Source organism: Natator depressus, chromosome 7 (genome assembly GCF_965152275.1).
Source record: "Natator depressus isolate rNatDep1 chromosome 7, rNatDep2.hap1, whole genome shotgun sequence".
Taxonomy (NCBI): domain Eukaryota; kingdom Metazoa; phylum Chordata; order Testudines; family Cheloniidae; genus Natator; species Natator depressus.
Window position 1 is genome coordinate 26,027,260 of NC_134240.1, and position 21,197 is coordinate 26,048,456.

General features: G+C 39.4%; 1 protein-coding gene across 21 annotated transcripts in view; it reads left to right on the forward strand.

The window, feature by feature from the left end:
- The window catches only part of ERC2 (ELKS/RAB6-interacting/CAST family member 2), an 829,921-nt gene that overhangs the window by 318,526 nt on the left and 490,198 nt on the right, over positions 1 to 21,197 (forward strand). For all 21 annotated transcript variants that reach the window (XM_074957759.1, XM_074957756.1, XM_074957751.1 and 18 more), the window contains one exon: positions 3,069 to 3,236. In XM_074957759.1, coding sequence (XP_074813860.1) covers positions 3,069 to 3,236 — 168 coding nt within the window. The remainder of the gene's footprint in view (positions 1 to 3,068; positions 3,237 to 21,197) is intronic.

Genomic DNA, 21,197 nt, shown 5'->3' on the forward strand with positions numbered 1-21,197 from the left:
AAAAGAAAAGGAGTACTTGTGGCACCTTAGACTAACAAATTTATTTGAGCATAAGCTTTTGTGAGCTACAGCTCACTTCATCGGATGTATTCAGTGGAAAATACAGTGGGGAGATTTATATACATAGAGAACATGAAACAATGGTCGTTACCATACACACTGTAAGGAGAGTGATCACTTAAGGTGAGCTATTACCAGCAGGAGAGTGGGGGGTGGTGGTGGTGGAACCTTTTGTAGTGATAATCAAGGTGGGCCATTTCCAGCAGCTGACAAGAACGTCTGAGGAATGGGTGGGGGGGATTAAACAAGGGGAAATAGTTTTACTTTGTATAATGACCCATCCACTCCCCGTCTCTATTCAAGCCTAAGTTAATTGTGTCCAGTTTGCAAATTAATTCCAATTCAGCAGTCTCTCATTGGAGTCTGTTTTTGAAGTTTTTTTTGTTTGAAGAATTGCAACTTTTAGGTCTGTAATCGAGTGACCAAAGAGATTGAAGCGTTCTCCAACTGGTTTTTGAATGTTATAATTGTTGACGTCTGATTTGTGTCCATTTATTCTTTTACACAGAGACTGTCCAGTTTGACCAATGTACGTGGCAGAGGGGCATTGCTGGCACATGATGGCATATATCACATTGGTGGATTTCCCCTTGTTTTATCCCACCCCCCCCCCACTGTTCCTCAGACGTTCTTGTCAGCTGCTGGAAATGGTCCACCTTGATTATCACTACAAAAGGTTCCCCCCGCCCCCGCTCTCCTGCTGGTAATAGCTCACCTTAAGTGATCACTCTCCTTACAGTGTGTATGGTAATGACCATTGTTTCATGTTCTCTATGTATATAAATCTTCTCACTGTATTTTCCACTGAATGCGTCCGTTGAAGTGAGCTGTAGCTCACGAAAGCTTATGCTTATGCTCAAATAAATTGGTTCGTCTCTAAGGTGCCACAAGTCCTCCTTTTCTTTATACTCTACAGTCATTCCAAGGTTGGATCTTTTCAATCTTAAATTATTCAGTGTTGGATCATTTAATTCTTTTGTTCCATGTACAATGCAGCATATTTAAATCCTATATTGTTACATTTTCCAGTATTAGTTATTATGGCCCTTATTCATTAAAGTGCTTAAGTGCTTTGCTTGGTTGGGATGGAATTTCTCACATATATTAACTTAATCGCATGCTTAAGTATTTTGCTGAATCTGGGCAATTATTATTATTTTAAAGAAGCTGTGACAAACTGTTTTACTTCAAATGCCTTTGATTATCATAAATCATAGCCCAATAAGAAAATTTCAAACACAGTAAAGCCTGATTGTTGATGGTATGGATAGTAACTATGTCAAGTTTGCATACTACATCTTAGTGCAGACGGTACGCTCATACAAAGAATGTCCTGTGGACCTCTTCCCCTCCCATTCACAATGGTGTAGCCCAACTCCTATTCCACTTGTTAACTATGCAATATCCCTGTGGCAACTACTGTAGAGCAGTTGTTTACATAGAAATGTCACATGAGAAAAGCATTAACATATTTTAACGGTGTAGTGCCATAATAATTTAGTCCTTTTTGAAAAAGTCACACTGTCTTTTTGCTCTTCATCCTCTTCCCATCTTTTCTGTCCCCTCTCTCCCCCTGGCATTGGCTTGTCTGCCACCCTGGCCCTCTTTCCTCTTTACAATTGTATGTACTTCCTGTCTGCTTTGTCCCAGTCTACAGTATATGTACTGCCCAGTGCCTGGTTCTCTACTTCCTGGGACATGCTGCCTAGCCACCTAGTCATCCCCTCCCATGCTTACCCTGGTTATGGTGCCTGGTTACTTTGCTCCCTTCTCCACTGGACATTCCTTTCCTGTTGATTATTCTGAATAATGCCTGTCAGCTTCAATCCAATTTGTGCCTGTGGTCCCTGAAGATGGCTTCATTTTTCCTCTCTTATTTCTGATGTAGACAGGTGGCCTTGCTTTCCCCCCTCTTTCTAATGCTTTTACAAATATCCAGACTCCTAACTGCTATGAAAAATCTAGCTTCCTGTAGAAACAGCTGTACACAAGTAGGAATCAGTATCACATGACCTACCAATTCTTTCCAGATCACCAACAAGTGCTCTGCTGACCATATTCTGACAACTGTTTTAATATGTATTTTTATCTTACTAATACATTCCACCAACAACCTATGTTAAAAGAACAGCAAAGTTGCATGGTTGTGTATTCAAAAAGCATAAAATGACACAGTTAAAGTTGAATATGTATTTTCCTGACTCTTGGGGTGCTTACTGGTTTAAATTTAACACTCTATTAATAATTTGGATGGAATTTCATAGTTTTGTTTTTGTTTTGTTTTTTTTACAAAGAAATACAAAAGAAAATCCATAATATAGAACAACTTGATTAGATAACCTCACAAGGACTTGAGGAAAGGACCTTTCTCCTTCAGATATGTTCAATTTTTATCTTACAAGATTTGCAGTGAATACAGGAAGTACTCTTATACTTCATTTATTGAGAGCCTTACAAGATGATGTACCTTGAAGAAGGTAAAGGCTCCTGTTGAAACCTCATTATTCAGTGGCACCTTCACTATTTCACTCTACAGATAAAGTACTCAGGTATTGCATAGGCTGGGTACCCTCCTTAGCTGTGTACTTCATGACTTCAGCAAGAAAACTCAAAGTAAAATGCACTGCATGTTCACAGTACTATTTTCGATGGACTATATGTTTATCAAATCAAAATGAACTTTCCTAGATCATTCATAAGCACCTCAATTTAATTAAGGCTGTTCTAATGTCAAATTTAACTTAGTACTCCAACCTTTACTGTTTTAGAGTTTTTAAACAAACAAAACACCACCACAACTCTAAAGGATAATGTTTTAATGAGAGTATATTTATTTCATTCTCTTAAAAAAACAAAAACACAAAAACAATTTTGGGCAGAGAAAATCTTAGCCCCAAAATTGAAGATTTCAGATGCAACAGAAAATGGGAGGTTAAAATGGAAAAGTTTATGTAACATTAACTATTATTCTTTCCTTAAAGTCTTTCTGTTTCATTTATTGACTACAGGTTGATGCCTTGAGATTACGACTGGAAGAAAAAGAAACATTTCTTAATAAAAAAACAAAACAACTGCAAGACCTCACAGAAGAGAAGGGAACCTTGGCTGGAGAGATTCGAGATATGAAAGACATGTTAGAAGTAAAGGAAAGAAAAATCAATGTCCTTCAGAAAAAGGTAGGACTTCTAACAAAATATGTTGTAAAATTTGTGAGAAACCAGCAAGAATATGTATTCATTTATTACAGTGTACTACCTTTAATGTGATATAAAACATAGGGACTAAGACTGCAATCCTTACTCATGGAACTAGTTCCTACTGACATGATTTGTCCTGTTGACATCAGTGGGACTATTTCTGTAAGGATTATTTACATAAGTGAAGGTTTTGAGATTGGGCCCACCATCTGCAATTATTACATTCAGTATAGAGAACACCATATGAAGTAATGTGTACAAAATTAGTGAAGTTAAGGAAAAAACTCTTTAATAAATTCAGATAAAATTCTTTGATTTTCAAAAAAGCCAGATTCTTTTAGCCTTACTCACATTGAGTAGCGTCACTGAAATGAATGGGACTGCTTAAGGAATAAGGTACTATTAAATGAAAGAGTGACAGAATGTGGCTGAAACTCTTTCACTTTTTATACTACACATTTTAAAGATTTGAAAAAAAACCTAATTAGAGAACCTAAATTCTTTGAGCTCTTATGTCCTGTGGTTTGTATATGCAAAAATCCAAGAAACCAAAGACACTCCCCCAAAAGGGGAACAAATGCCATCACGACTCAATTTATTCCCCCTCCCACCAGCCCCCCCCAAATTTTTAAAAAATAGCAAATTTTCCACAGATTCCACTAACTCACTTTACTCTATTTGGGAAGTTCGCCTTACCTTAATACTGTCCACTCTAGGGAAAGAAACCTTTTTGGAATGTTACTAGCATAGTGCTGCATCTGTTCTATGTACAGTCTCTCCCTATATAAAATGAAAGAAGAAAGAGAAGAAAACACAAGGTCCACTAGTATCTGGAATCAAGTATGTTTTAATGTATATTTTTAAAAATAAAAATAAATTCACTTTCAATTTGTAGCCTATCAACAGGTCCCTGCTCAATGTTTTGTGATATATATAATATGAATGTATGTATAGTATGCCTAAATGATACACTTCTTAAAACAGAGACTGTTGCTAATTATAAGAACAAAATTAAAAGCAAACCAAATATATCCTTCTCCAGGATTCCTCCATCTTTAGAACTGAAGGGTTCATATGGGCTGCATGTGGCTCTATTGAAGGTTGGCTAGATGTAGATGCTTGAGCAATGCAAGATGTACTTGCATTCTCAGGAATTAAGAACATTGTCCCTGTAGGCCCAGGGATTAAGGGACTGAGTTCAAGACCAGAATTTGGATCCCTGCCCTCTGTTTTTGTTTTATGAAATTCTTTAAGAAAAAAACAAGTTGAGATTCTTGCATATTCAATTCTAGTTTGTAACCGTGATGATGTGGAAGATATCAAATCTTAAACCTCTCATTGATCCTGGACTGAATATTATTTGTTCTGGGCCTCAAATGAGGATAATTTTGAAGAGGGGGAAAAATGTTATGGCTTGTGATTTAAAAAAAAGGGGGGGGGGCAATTATTTGAAGCCGGTCAGAGGTTTGGAATATCACTAAAATTAGTTCTGGGAGATACAGATCAGTAGGCAGAGTGCAGGACAGGTGGTCAAATGGGTTTGATAAATGTAATTTGTCACAGAAGTATCATAAGCAAATTAGGGACATGTGGTCTACATGAAATTACGATAAGGTGGGTGCATAATTGGTTGGTTGAAAAACTCTGTAGTTATCAATGATTCACTTTCAGACTGGGAGGGCATATCTAGTAGGGTCCTGCAGGGTCCATCCTGTGTCCAGTACTAGTCAATATTTTAATTAAGGACTTGGCTAACAGAATGGAGAATGTGCTTAAAAATGTGTGGGTGACACTAGACTGGGGTGGAGTTGCTATCATTTTGGAGGACAGAATTATAATCCAAAAGGACCTTGACAAATTGGAGAATGAACTATCGGAAATCAACAAGATGAAACTCAGTAAGGACAATTGCAAAGTACTACACTTAGGTACTGAAGACAGGACAAGAAGAAATGGGTTTAATCTGCAGCAAGGGAGGTTTAGGTTATATATTAGTGTAAACTTTCTGACTGTAAGGGTGGTTAAGCTCTGAACAGGCTTCCAAGGGAGGTTGCAGAATCTCTGTCACTGGAGGTTTTTAAGAACAGGTTAGGCATACACCTGTCAAGGATGGTCTAGGTATACTTGATCCTGCCTTAGCGCATGGGGCTAGATTAGATGATCTCTTGAGTTTCCCTCCAGCCTAACATTTCTATGATTCTGATACATAGTGAATGTATGCTTTTGAATATACACCATACATTGCATTATTTTTGTTTTTATGGTTTAAGATTATTCCATTGGTGTATGAAAGAGATACAGTAAATTCTCTACCTACCATACCTGGGTTACCTAATAATCTTGCCCAAAAGATCTTCATTCCATTTGATCCCAAAGTTGTACACTTTCATATCCAATTAACTCAAATGCATGTCTGTTCTTTTATATCCATACATATATAAATAGACGTGTAGCCTTTCAAAATATCTGACTTTTTACTGAAAATAACAACTCTAGAGTTGCACTACCCCTCCCAACTGAATCCCAGAGTGATCTCCTGTTACAATCTACTCAGTGCTTCCCTAGAGTGTGCATGGTATACAGTGCCAGAAATAAATCCTCATAAGAACTAATTGCAAAATGAGTCTGTACCAAATTGGTTCTCTAACGTTGGAATTAGTGCCTGACTTTATTTTACTTGAATAATGTACTGCATCAGGATATGTCTGATGTCCATGTTGTGCGCTAAGGACCAAATTCTTGTTTTACTTCCAGACGAAATGATCAATGGGATTACATGCATGGGGATTTGGCACTAAATCATTCTTTGCGATCATAGAGTTAAATGTATGTGTAGATGTAGACTATATGGGGTATGTCTAATGAGCCCATTGCCATAACATCTAGGTGCTGATTTACCCTGGCATGCCCAGACATAATTATTGTGTAAATATCATAATTTTATTTGTATGGTACGGATATAATGCATGGAAAATTCTTTTAGAATTACCTTTGGGTCACATTTACAACTTTAGTATGAGGCCTTCAGTAGTGTACGAATATGTTTAAATGTTACATTCATTCACAGATGATTTATCTGAAGAAAGTTTAAACTGAAACATTATCACCCTTTCTCCCCAATTGTTTAAATAAATTCACATCATGACACTATAAAGGAATTTTTTTCTGTTTATTTTCCTTCTGTCTGGTGTACAATCCCAAAGTAGAAATTCTGTAGGTTTCCATCAAAAATACAGACTTTTCTACACAAAGCTAAAAAGTTAATCTCTTTATTGAGCCCCCCTATATTGAGACTGATTATGCAGAATGTCTTCCTTTTAAAAAAAAAAGCCACTCCCCATTTTTATCCCGTGTGTCCCAAAGGGATGTCTCACCCCTTCTCCAGGACCCAGTAAATTATTTTATCCTTTATCCACTAGAGACGTGGAGGACATTTGTTATCTTCATGCCTTATAGACTTTTATATTCTGTGTCTTAATTTTAGAAAGTTTGGCTCAGTTTGACCATATGCTGTTTTTTCAATGTTTATTTTTGTTTGTTTCATGTCTTATTTTTTGTTAATACTACAGTATTCTATAGTAGTAGCCCCAAATACTACAGTAATATTTTTGGACAATTTCTGGACAACTTCCCTCCCATTCATGACCACATAACATCACTTTGGCCTCTACAGCAATTGCTTACAAGGAAAAATTATATTTGTAAAATAATAAATTTGTATTTAGCTGTGTTTAATGCAGTAAGTTTGTCCTTTTTGAGAAGTTAATTACACTTCATTTTGTCTTCCCCCTTACACCAGTTCTATTCCTCTTCTTCTTCTTTTCTTTTCTTTTTTTTAAATCTAGCCTCCCTATTCTATTTGTTCTTTGCTGCTGCTGGGTTCCTTTCTCCTTTTCTCCCCTAGTATATACATCCCTGCCATCCTTCTCTCACGCTCCACTGGTGTCCAGTCACTGCTCCACTTTTCTTTTTGGTCCCTTGGATATTCTCTCCCCGTGGAGCCTTTACTTCAGCTCGTGGCAGCCAGACATTTTGGTGCTTAACATTTGAGATTCACCAATCTCTAGCAAGAACTTTGTATATTCCAAATATATTATGTGAAATGGAACATGAACCCTTTCAGATGGAACATAAGAGCCTCCGCAGAAACAGATTATTGGTCCTTCTAGTGAAATATCACGTCTCTTGCAGTGAACAAGTTGGCGTAGGTGCTGGAACTAGGGGAGCTGGGGATGTGGCAGCACCCCTGGCTTGAAGTAGTTTCCATCACATATAGGGTTTACAGTTTTGTTCAATGGCTTTCAGCACCCCCTCTATAATAATTGTTCCAGCACCACTGCTGGGATGCAGATAAATGCATGCTTGCCAAGTTAGTCTCTTGAAAACATTGAATATGATGGAACTGCAATTTTTAAAATGTTCACACTAGTCATTAGCCTCTTCTGAAAGTATTACAAGCCTAATTAGGAAGGCCTTCATTTTCTTCTATGCAAGGCCAGAGTTTGATGTTTTTTTCCATGCTGAATAACATCTAGCACTGCGAGTAGTCTTTTTTTTTTTTTTTTCCAGTGGGACTACTTTGATTAAGGTCCTACTCAACATAAGGCAGAGTATCAGAATCTGGCCCTAACCTATTTTTTTATATTGCTAGTGTGGAAGCATAAAAATGATTCTATTGAGTACTTATTAATAAAGATGGGAAAGAAAGAAAAGCATTGGGAATATTTTGATAGCCAGGAGTCTTTCTTATGCATATGAAAAACAACTAAAAAATCCTCACAGAATTGATGAGGTGAGTTCTACAGGTAGGCATCTGAGCACATGTAGCCAAAATATAGTAGAGAAAAGTAGTGGGCTAGATGCTGAATGATTAATGCACTTTCCTTTTACTCAGTAATTTCAGTGAAGTTGTGGATGATATCCAAATAACATCACAGAAGAGGTCTTGAAATGGCTTATGGACCTACAACTATATCCATAGAATTTTGCTCTGCAGATGCCATATGCACATGAGAGACTGTGTGTAGTTTTGACCAAACTGGAAAACCACTACACTATTCAGTATAATTGTCAGTCTTAATGGAGCCCCAGGATTGGAACAGCATGCACTTGGATGATTTGGATCAAGGTGCATTGGCATGGAATAATAATAAACTTATGTCAATGTCAGAGGTGCAGTGTTGCTTAATATTTCTTTCTTTTAGAAATTTTGGCACCAGCATTTCATTTTAGTGCCAGTAAAACTAGGTATGCTGCTTTAATAAGCATGTTTAACCTGGCAAAGCTAGTCCTACACCTCATATCTGTCAGTTTAGTATGCAGAGGGGCAGACCTCAGAAATCTTTGTGTATTTCTTACCAATATTTACATGTTCTATGACTGCAGCCACAGTGTAGATTGAAAGGCCAAGGGATATGCAGTGTTACAGAAGGCAGAAAGTGCTGAAGTGGATGACAAGTCTTTTATGTCTTTCTGTGTTCCCAATTTCCTCCTGAATACGGTGGCTAATCCTGATACATTTAGCCCTTGGAATTCATAGATGTTTGAAAGCTAGTTACATACCACCCTGATATATGATTCTTTGGTGTTGAAAACAGGAGCTTTGTAGAAAGAGAAGAAAGTAGATGAGTCAATGTTAGATTTTCTTAGGACAGAAGCTTGTGGAAGTTTTTAGGGAGACTTTTGGTAGGGGATTAAAATGAGATGATACAAGTGGGTTAAGAGACTATTTGCTTTCCCCTACAACACACAAACTTTTCATGTAAAATTGTTATAGTTTCCATCTCTACTAATTTAAGTTTCATGACTGATGAAGTGCTACATGATTGAAGGCCCTAAACTACCAGCTAATTATGATATTTCTTACAAATTCTGAAGTCTTAACTATAATGTAATAATTAGAATGTGCATGCATAGCAGCTGGATGCTGCACACTTGGTGGTGGTGTGCTTCTGAGATTAAATTATAATGTACTGTACAGTATGTTGTGTGCCCTGTGGTTCAGTGTCTTCTAAAAACAGTAAATTTACATCTTGTCTGATTAAGGCTATACTGAAACAAACGTGTCTTAGTCTTGAATTTAAAAAGTTTGAAACTATATTAATATTATCAATTTACATAGGCAAGGGATTCTGCCTGAGAAGCATAAAACAGCTGCACATTCTGAATTCAGAACATTCATGCCTTGAAACAGGAAGAACTGCTGCACCTTTGGACCTGGCTTGGCATGTAAAGCCTAAGCACATCACTAATATAGTTTGCATCAGATTTTTATAGATTTTTAAATTTGGTGTGTGGTCTCAAAATCCCACTGCAGGCTTCAGAATATTTAATGGCAGGTGTTACTATTGTTAGGAAACAGGGGGAATGTACTGAAAATACCTATGCCCAGATTTTTACAAGTGTTTAGGCATTGCTGTGGTCAGTATTGCAACACCTAGCTGATTTAGGAGCCCTAATTTCATTTTCAAAAGGGATTTAGGAACGTGGGAGCCTAAATCCAGTTGATGAGGTTAGACTCCTAAGTGCTCTAAATCCCTTTTGAAAATGAGATTTGGGTTCAGTTAACCATTGCAACACTGAGTACAACAATGTCTAAATACCTTTTCAAAAATCTGGATCTTAGCATTGGCAAGACATTGGTGGTAGAGCACTGGATGTTACTACAAACTGTGTCAGAGAGCTCTTAAATAAGGAGCAACATGAACTGAGTTTGGAAATAACCAAACAATAGTGTTCCACATTAGTGCTAGAATGAGACAACACATGCTGCACTATGTAATTGTTGCTTAAAACAGACCAGGGCTCTGACAGCAGATTGTATATGTTGTTTAAAAAATTACCATTACTTGCAAGGTGATGATGACATCAAAGCTGCTCAGGTGACGGTTGGCTTGTGTATCATATGAAGAAATAGCACCTGTAGAAGTAGATGCCCCAGATAAGAATACTGTCTTCAAAGTACTGAATGCCAGAAAACGTTGTCACTATCTGCTGATGGGTGAAGCTGTGCAACACAAGATAATGTTTCCTTGGACACTCCAGGATGAAAAGAGATACACACTGATGAAAAACTACTCTATTTTGGACTATCAGTACTAATCCAAGAACATACCATCAGAATTGATATCAGAGCAATCTCAATTGGTTCTGTAATGGAGCTCAACTTTAGAGCATTTAAACAATGCTTGTGAAACAAATTGAGGCTGGCTGAGTAAATAAAATAAAACTAGAAAGCACAGATTAGAGCCAGGGAGGAAATTATTTTCCTGTTCCTTAAAATTTTTTGAGACTTCAAATTTTTTTTCTTATTTTCCAGTGGGATGAAACTGAGACCTTGAAAATATTGTCATGAAAAATATGAGAGAGCTATCTGTCTTAGAATAACCACTGGTCCAGTAGTTAGGGCACTCAGCTGGGATGTGGGAGACCGAGGTTCAAGTCCCTGTGACTCCCACATCCAAAGTGAGCGCTATAACCTCTGGGTTATAGAGCCAGTCTCTCTTTGGCTCAGTCTTTTCAGTTGGAGCTGTTCCATTTTGTATAACTAATTAAACGTTCATTGGGCCAGAGAGAGACTGACTCAGAGCAGACAGTTTAACTTGGGTCTCCCACATTCTGGGTAAGTGCCCTAAGAACTGGACGTTTTGCAATTTGGGAGTGCTATTTCCTCCTCTTGCTGTCTATCATTAAAAATTCCATTCTGGTCCCGAGAAACCTTTCCGACAAATGGTTAGTCAAAACTGATATGTTTTTGGGCAAAAGAATTGGTTTAAACGAATTTGTGTTTTCTGACAAAATATTTTGTTAGCAATCCCCGACAAGTTCTAGCACAGACCCAATCAGTCCATCTAAATCAGGGCTGTTCTTAATCTGTTGGGGCTCATGAAAAGATTTCAGTGTGGTTATGACCACTGTCTTCCCCCCTCACACCCCGCTTTACCCTTTTTAACAAAATTATGGTTCTAGCCCTTATGGTTAGAGAGAGATCCTAAAAAAACAAACTGAGCATAAACTAATGCAGTTATACTGGCCTGTATCTACAGCCAGCCAGAAACAATAGCTCAAAGTGTTTATCTCACTCAAGACTCTGTGGACTTTGTGATTCTACAGTCATGGATTTTTCTACTGTGCTGCTGAATCTACCATTTTTGCAGTGGAATTTGCCATTTTGCTGTGGCTGAGCACCAATACTTTGCTTTGTCTCCCTGCTCTACTGGGACCTGCCTGTGCTGCCGCTTGCTCTCTAGTTTTTCCTTCAAGAGGAAATTAATTGGATTACAGCACATTCTCCCTGCACTGGTCTAAGGAGCGTGGCAGCAGGATGCTCCTGACCATTCATCATTTCTTACTGTTTGCCCCTCCGCTGTGGATTTGCTGATTACAGCCTTCATTTCCCTCTACAGCACACCTACACCAAATCACCTACCAGATTGCTGTCAGTTCTCAGTAGCTGGTGAAGGATTCTAGCATGAGAAGGAGGGAGCAGTGAGCCATTTGGAGGGCAAGCATCCATCGTGACAAAAGAAATCTACTAAATTCCTCAAGTGAAAGCTGATGAGTTCACAAAATCAGAAGGGTGTTTTATTAAGTAGCAGTCCTGCAAACATGAAAGTTCTCTGAGCATCATATTTGGTATCACTGTAAATAGTGTAAGCTAGTGAGCCTCTTATAATTGGGGAAACATTGTTGTGCCCTATGTCTCATGATAGTTATGTTGTGATTGACGTCACTATGTTGGTATTTGAAATGATGGTGCCATTGGGAGTTTGCTGCTTAGGAGCTTTTGAAAATCCCATCAGGCACCTAACTACATATTCATACTCTTAAAAATATTTTTAAAAATCTGGCCTGTGTGACTAGAATCCATTGCATCCTGGGCCATGTTCAGTTCACCATAGAGCATAGGCATCAAAGAAGATGCCACTGGAACTATTAAAAGAGGTATCTAATGAGATTGTGAACTTCGTAAAGGTAAGCCCACAAATTCACTCTTCACTATTTTGTGTGAAGAAATGGGCACCTTCAATAGGTAACTCTTCCAAAACTGAAGTTCACTGGCTTTCACATGGCAGTTTTCATAACTTGTTTGAGCTCAGAGAAGATAAAGATTTTCCTGGGTAAATAAGCCTATGTCCTTGCTGAATATTGCACTGACCAGATTAACTTGCTCAGAATGCTTTTTTTAGGGCAGACTATGACATGGGTTCTCATCCTGAGGGTTGCAAACAAGTGTCAGGGGACTGTGACCACCCCACCCTTCCTATACTAGTAAATGTGAGAGGTGTCTTGGCTAGATGAATGGGGGTCCTGAGCCAGTCCTGATGGAAGAGTATTCCAGAACAGAAAAGATTGGGAACCACTGCTCTAGATTGTTCAATTAATCTAGAAAAACACCTATAATTACTATATTCAAGTAACAGGAGCCCATCAGCAGCACCTCATTCACCCTAAGAGTATGAGACCCTCCATAAAATTTCCCAGGGGGAATGGGTCTTGAAGAAGATCCCAGAATCCTTAGGAAAGAGAGACTTAGCAAAGGCTGAGCCAGCAGCAGCTGAGGGTGAGGGCTGGCATAGGTCTTCCTCATCTCACAAGCAGATCTAGGACTTTGTAAGTACATGGTGTCTCAGCAGTCAGCACATCCCCACCCTTAGTAGCACCAAGTAATGGCTCCGTTACATCTCAGGAACTCCAATGATGTCAACAGTTGTAGACTCCATGAGCTTTATTATGTGGGTTTGGAGACTAGCAGGTGTGGGGGGAGTCAGAAGGGGGTGACAGTAACCAAGTAGGAAGTTAGGCACTTGGTGGTTTACGGCTATGGACACTATCAGAAATTTATGCTTCAGTAGTGATTGATGGACTTTGTTTTCTTGCACCTCACGCCTGCAGGGGCCTACCTACCCCTCCCAGCCCTGTGTGGAGAACACATCGCAGAGAGGGGGGCGGGGGGACATGTTATCTGAGGTCATTCTGAGGTGTGTGTGTGTGTGTGTGTGTGTGTGTGTGTGTGTGTGTGTGTGAGTGAAGAATGAAAGCTCTTTGGGAAAGGAACTACTGTAATATGTTTGTACAGTGCCTAGAACAATGGGGCCCGGGTCCAGGATGGGGCTGTTAGGTACTACTGCAATGCTAATAATGATGATAGGTAGACAAGTAGTTGGGGAAAATGTATATAGAACGGAGATAAACAGGTGTAGGATAAATAAAAGTAATATAAAGAATAATAAAAGATTAAAATATGAGCAAGGTTCACATTTTTGTGGGTAGAGGGCAAATGTGAAGGGAGCACAGGGAGGTTTGATAGGGAATTTTTAACAGGATAAGTAAATAAGTTGTGCCCATTGTAAGCTTTATGGTAGCAAGTTGTGACAAAGTTATTTTCAAACATAGTTCATACAAAAATGTGACTGTTTAATAGTTCAGAATTGTTTAGATAGAATATGCTGAAGTTCCTTTATTGATTTGTATGACATTTGTAATGTGAAATTAATGAGGCCTGTACATAAGGGTCTCATGCTACCAATGTCACTTGCTGGCAAGATAGCTGCTGCTGAGCTCTGAAATGTCAATAGTAATTAACAATTATCTTTATTAAGTAAACAATAAATAATGATCTTTAAATAAGATACTACATTTATTCATGCTGAGAAGTGACTCCCAACATGTGAACTGACTACTAAGCTAAGCAAAGGGAAACAGTGGTGTTTTATTTTCAATAAACTGGAGGAAATTTCTTCTGGCAACCGTGTAAGAGAACTACACTATATATAATATGGCTAAAGTAATGACAGAAAAAAGTACATATCTGGTTGATGCTAAGGAATGGAGAGGAATTATTTAGTGTGGCACATGGAGGTATAACTACGAATAATGGAATGCGATTAAGAAAACAAAAATTGACTCACATGAAAACATATTAGGCTATGGAATAGTCTCCCATAGGATGTGGTACAAGCCCTAATGGTTGGGAATTTAAAAAATAAAACAGAAGAGAGCAGTGCAAAATGTACTTGAGAGAATAATTTTTGCATTGGCAGAAAGATGTTCTGGATGATCTAACTTCTGTCATTTCCTCATGTGCTAAGCCTGTGTTCTGAACACTGTGGATTAAATCCTGGACTCACTGAAATCAATAGAAGTTTTGCCCATGATTTCAGTGGGATCAGGATTTCATCCTATATTCCAAAAAAGATTGTTGAAAGTGTATGAAAAACAGCATTTATAATTAAAAGCCCCAAATATCCTTAATTATAACAATATCTTCCCTGGCAAAATGGAAAATGGCTGGGGTGAATCTGCACATATGTGCTGTTGATTTATAGCATTGACGGACTGACTGTGCTTCAGATCAGAAGTAAATGTAATTAACGGACATTTTCGTAAAGAAAATGCATTTTCTTCTAACAAACACTCTAGATGTATTAATTAATTAGACTTATAAGAATGATAGGCAATTTCATCCCAAAGCATCTTTACGTATTATTACTTACTACGACTACTACTATTTTTGTTGTCACAGCCATATGATAAACATAAATTGGGCAACAAATGCTATATGCTGTGCACTGAGAAAATAAAGTGAGTGTACATTTTAAAGTATGCGGTACTTTGTGTGTAAGTTTGTAAAAGGGTGAATTCTGTAATGGATTTGCTATGGCAAGTACCCATATTTAATGAACATTAAACATACAGAAGCATTTATGTAGGTTTTCATGTGACTATCTAGATCTCAAGTTAAAACAGACCCTGGGCAGTTCATGATATAACAGTCTTTATGGCAATTTAAAATGATATATTATATGAAGTACTGTAAATAGTTCATGTTTTTGAACAAGGTATACTTCTTTGAAGACTCTACCTAATCTTTTACTTGAACACCCTTCAGCAGTGCAATTAGCAGTTAGTCATTTGCTCAGAGTAGATGAGGCCTTTACTTGTTTTTGCTGTATTCTGTACCTTTTTTGTGAGTAAAGGTTGCAGAAAACCTAAGCAAACAGGGGACTCCTCCCTATGCATACAGTCTGTAGAAGTTAGATGGAAGCATTGCTTTCTTAAAATATAAAATATGAAGTTGAACTTTGTAGTTCACAACTATATTGACTTATAGAATGTTTATAGAAACTTGTTATTAAGAGATGTCCTATGTCTCATTGCCTACAGCTTTCTGAACTTAGCATGACGACATCTGATCTTTGTAGAAATTAGAAACAATAATTATTTAAAATACAGGAGGGCTCCAGTCATGCTTTTCTTTATTCCTTTTTAGAAAAAAAAATGTCAAAAATTACAAGGATAGATTTGCCAGCAATCATTCTCCCTTTTCTCTAGTGAGATATATTCATATTCTGACAAACCTGCATTAGAATTTTCATCTACTGATATCAAAGAAGGCTACAGTTATGGTTACTGGGAGAACTGCTCTTTGGTACCCTTTTTCCATATATCTCCATTAACCATTTTTCTGGGACTGGTTCAGAATTTTTTTTCTTAGGGCTTGTGTGCTGTAACAGGATCCAGCTCCGCTCCTCTTGTCTTGTCCTGCAGAAATTGTGCAAACTCCACTAGTCGTGCATTCACAGTGCTGTTTTATTTTGAGTTCCCTCCACCAATACCACCACTGTTCCCATGCAGCAGTCTGTTTATGGTATCCTGTGTGCTTTTGGCCCTCTCATTTGGACATGAGGGGAAGAAAAAAGGTCTCCCTTTCCTGAGAAGTCTGCCACTGGGCTCAGCTAGCCCTGTTTCCCTCTCTTCCCCACCCCAGCACTTCCTTCCTGTGCCTCATCACCAGATTTGGGTTGATGGGTTAATTGGCTCTTTATCACATGCAGCCTCCCCTCCCCACCTGGTTATCTAATTATCTCAATCAGCTTTCTCTGGGGGAACTAATTGGATCTAAGTGATCAGAGTGCAGGCACTGCTGTTCACCCTGTGCACTCTGTCACACTACACAGAGAATTATTCCAGAATAGGTATTCCTGATTAACTCCCTGTGTGAACACTCTTATTCCAGAATAAGAGTGCCTTATGCTGAATTATCTCAATCTACTTTGGAAATTTGCTAATAAATATGAAAAATAGACTTGTTGATTTAGAATTTGTTTTACATATAGTATATTACATTTGTGTTCTCTCGTTGGCACAGAACCAAAACCCCATAACTTTTGCATTTCTGGAACTCCTTGATGTTAGCAGTCAGGCTTTTCTGGTCATTTCTGTCCAGGTTACTGTGTATACTATCGCTAGAGTTTCCAGTGAGTTAATGCTTTTGACCTTTTACCACTCTTGGAAAAGCATCACCTTCACCTTTGAGGGAAGCTATTATTGGTGTTATGAAAGCATGAAGTTCAAAGACTTGAAGACTTCATACTGTAGTTAAGTTTAACAGTAATGATAAATGAGAATTCTTTGTTCTCCTTATGCTTCCCCCTTCATATTATGGTTACCAGATGTAGTCAGAGCTAACAGTGCCAGTTTGGTCAATTGCTTTGATAACTTTCTTGTTGCCAAGTAATATGTACTTCTTGGAGGTAGAACCGATGGTGGTATGTTTGAATAAGTGTAGAAATAACCCAACTTCAGAATAGAATCTGAAGCTAATTCACTTCCTTCTCATACACCTGAATTTAATTTTAACATCTAACCAGATACAGTGCTAAGATCAAAGTGAAATAAAGTGCATGGGGTGAAGAGTTACTTGGAGAGGCAAGAGGAAAATGGCAAAACATTGTCTGATCTTGAAATGTGAAAGAGATGCTAGGCCCGACTTTCTTCTCACTTAGCTATAAATCTGGAGTGAGTTCACTAAAGTCAGTTATGACAGTGTAAGATCTTGTGTAAGTGAGAGGAAGATCAGCCCCACTGTTTTTATTGCATAAGAAATGTCATGCATCGAAGGCACAAATCTGTTTCTAGTCTTGGAGGGAACATGGGGATCATATGAGTCTACCTTAGAGTCCTGTTATTACTATCTATGCAGCACCATGCAGGATTGACCATACTGCTGATCAGAACAAGAGAGCTTCTGGGTGCAGCTGCTTACAGTGCCCATTGCTGTTCCTCACTCAGGGTGAGAAATTGCTAACGTGCCGCTTGAATTTTTAAAGAATTAGTCTTAAAAGCAGCTGCTTGTTGATAAAGAGGATTGAAAGTATGTAGAGATATATTTTAACCTCCAGTGAAATACTTGCTGTGAGCTATCCTAAAATATTCATCCATAGTTAAGTCTGGGTTTTTGTCATTGCTGTCAGGGGAGCCATAAATAACATGATTTTAATGTTTGTTTAAAACAATCCATGACTTTTGAGAGTTTGGGATTTTTGCATGTCAGTGGGTGGATATGATGGTAAACAGTTGAACAAACTTTGAGAGCTGCAAAGCTTAAAACCTGGACTGTGTGGTAAGATAATAGAAAGCAGGAATTTAGCAAATTAGTTATAACCGATCAGGCCAGTAAACTATCACAGAGGATTTCAGTCCCCTCTTTGGGGTCGTGGGATACCGTTCTGATCAAGGTAACAAATTACAGATATAGCTTGGTTAGATTTACAAAGGGTGATCGTTCTGGTATGGCAACTTGTGTTCCTCACTGTTATCACTGCACTTGCACTGTTCTTACTATTTTCCATTAAAACCGAATAAAAAAGGTTACTTTCAGCCTGTCTTCTAAATTCATAAATTAGTAATATTTTTGCCTTATGGTCACAGTCCTAACAAAAGCTTTAAAAGCACAAGTTTAATTCCCTGACTAAAAACTTTTGAGCCAGATTGTCCCTGTCCTTATGCATGTGTACTGTAGTGGATGTGGTGTATGCACACAAGAAACCTCTCCCTCCTTAAGGGCATGGGACAATCAGAACCTCTCTCCTGAGTGGAAGACCACAAAGCACTCAAAAGGGGTAAGGAATAGGGCTCCTCCGCCCTCCTGGTTGCATTTCACACACCTGGCAGGCTGCAGAGCTGACAACAATCTGTGCCAATCCAACAGATGGCACAATAGGTGTACTCCCTTTGAGAGATTGGGAGGGTTTGTGTTTTCTGAGTCACGGTCTTGCCTGGAGTTCCAGCTAGGGCTGTCTGTCGTTACATCTACCCCATTTAAACTTTTGACACAGTTTCACAATCTAGCTCATACTATTCAGTAAGGGCTAGACTGTGGGGTTTATGTGGAGACATGGAGCTGCCCTACCCCAGGAAAACATATTCTGCCTAAAAATTCCTGGGTGTGCAAAGGCTGCAGTCCTGCTACTACATTCTTTTGTGGGTGCAACTTATTTACGTCATCAGTGCTGGCCTAGATTTTTTGTCCCTACCTCCTCCTTGCCCTCTGAATAGAGTGACCATATTTCCCTAAACAGAAAATGGGACACCGGGTACGAGATGGTCAGCACTCAGGGGAGTTTACTTACAGTACACAAAAAAGAAGGCAGTTTCATGTGTTTTATATATATGTTCATATATTTCATGGTTTCATATATTTTTACCTAAAACTCAGTAGTTACTGGCATTGTTCCTTGTCTTGCCATTCTTCAGGGTGTGAAGTTGTATTTCTCCGACGATGCTATTTTGTCAGGGTTTGCTTGTCTTTCAGCAACTTGTCGTAGAATGCAGGACAGTCTAGAGAAAAGTTAACTCGCACACGCAAGATGTGATTTTTCAGGAGACCATACATCATTCATAATTGAAAAGACACGTTCAGCAGGCACTGTAGTAACAGGCAGACATAGCACAAATTCCAAAGCATTGGCTAGATCTTTGTATTATACTGCACTACGGTCCATCTCTCGAAAAATCTTCTGCCACTTTTCGGTGATGGACGTTGTCTGATAATTTCAGTCTGAAAGACAACTGGAGACAATTGATTTTGCACTAGATCACTTGTCAAAGAGATGATTCTCTTCCAATGTATTTAAGGTGGGAATTCTGGTGTGGCATGCAGCGAGGCTGTCTTGCATTTGTTCCCGGTGTGGCATGTTTCTCAGCAGAGCCCACTCAAACTTTTGGGTGCACTCAAAGGCAGGTCTCCAGTGCTTTTTCATCTTCTTTGTCTTGCCTCAGAAAAAATCCTGAAACACTTGGTGTTAAACACTTGCTTTTATCAGCATCTCTGTGTTTCTTGCTTTGAAGGTGCTGGGTAATGTCATTTCGACCGCCTTGGGGAACAGAGAAATGTGCTCCACATGTCCTTGCATACAACTTTGCTGCTGTCCAATGTTGAAGTGTCTTTTTATAAAAACTTGAACTGCTTTTGGAGGTCTTCATTACAATTACACGGATGTTTCCTAGACCATTTTAATAGCAAAAAATGACCACCCACAAACTACTGATTCTTCTAATGACACAGGTATGCGCAAGCCCTCCCCCCACCCACACACAAAAGGAACAAAAGCATCACCTGGCAACATCATGTGTTTGGTGGCAGCACTGCCTTCACAGCTGGGCAATTGAGAGCATCAGCTGCTTGCTGGGGTGCCTAGCTCTGAAGATGGCGCCCCCGCCAGCAGCAGCACAGAAGTAAGGGTAGTATGGTGGTATTGCCACCCTTACTTCTAACACAACCAGCCCTTGACAAAGGAGAACATATTTGTGTGAATGAACTGTCTATGCTCCTTGCAGGGATGTTTGGATACATGATGTCAGCCTGCCTCTGGCTGGGACCCTCCTCCAGACAGCCCCGGTTTTGCTGAACCAATTCCTTGCTATGGGCCAAGTTAATCTCCAAGTTGAAGGGTTTACACCAGAGATCTCTGTGCCCTGGTAAATCTGCTATTGAAACACCAGGGTAGAATTGATTTGCAAGTGTTCCTTCACAAGGCATTCTCTGAACACTGGCTTAGCCCAGCATCTGAACACCGCACTCTGCCTCTACACTAGGCAGCCTGTTTGGCTCAGGGGGACTCTTAGCTACCACAAAATTCACAATTAAAAACCCTTCCTATTTCAAACTGTCTCATCATTCAGGCGCCCAAGCTAGGCAAACACTGGAGCTGTGAAGAGACCATCATGCTGCTTTCAGCCTGCAGCTGCAACTCAGCTAACCAACAAAAATCAGCATTTACAAATTAGAGCACTGCCACTAACCCCCATTGGATGACCTGCGTGCGGCATCCTACAACCCTACTGATGCTGACAATCCATGTAGCCATGTTTTGTGCCCATCAATAAATGAGGTTCCTACCTTCTTGTTGCTGACCTTGCCCTGAGCTGATAGGAAAATTAATTTAGTGCTTCTATACAGCCTCTTGGTCACGGTGCTCAAAGCATTCTGTATTGAGCCTCACAGTAAGGAAGGCTCAGACTCTGAGGCAGCGCAGAAGTAAGGGTGGCGATACCATCTCACCCTTATTTCTCTGCTCTGCCTTGCAGCCGGCAAGTGGGGCTGCTGCCTGGGAGGGGACAGCTCTGAAAGCAGCACTGCCTGTCTACAGCAAATTTCTCCCATCATACTGCTGGTGGACCGCACTGCCTTCAGAAGTGACTCCCCCCATCAGCAGCTTCTGCTCTCTGCTCTGCCTTGCAGCGGGAGAGAGGGGGCGGCTGCCTGGGGGGACAGCACTGAAGCAGGCGCTGCCTGCACAAATCAGGGACAAATGCCCAGTTTCAGTGAAAAAGTAGGGACGGCCAGAACAGAGCTGAAAAGTGGGATTGTCCCACCCAAAACGTATGGTCACCCTACCTCGGAGGCACTATGCACTCTTAGTGGGGTAGAGACAGAGCAGGCCTTATGTTCCCTGCTGTAGTAGCTGCAATCTTCTTGGCTCTTACATGGGCTGTGCAGCCATGTAAGGACCATGCAAAATGTAGTCCTAAGTGTTTTGCTGAAAAACATTGCAGAAACTAGCATGAGAGATCTTTCCTGCTTTTGGTAAAGTTTAACATACTATCTATAAATATTATGATACCTCTCTATTGATGGTAAAACCAAAACTAGTGCTT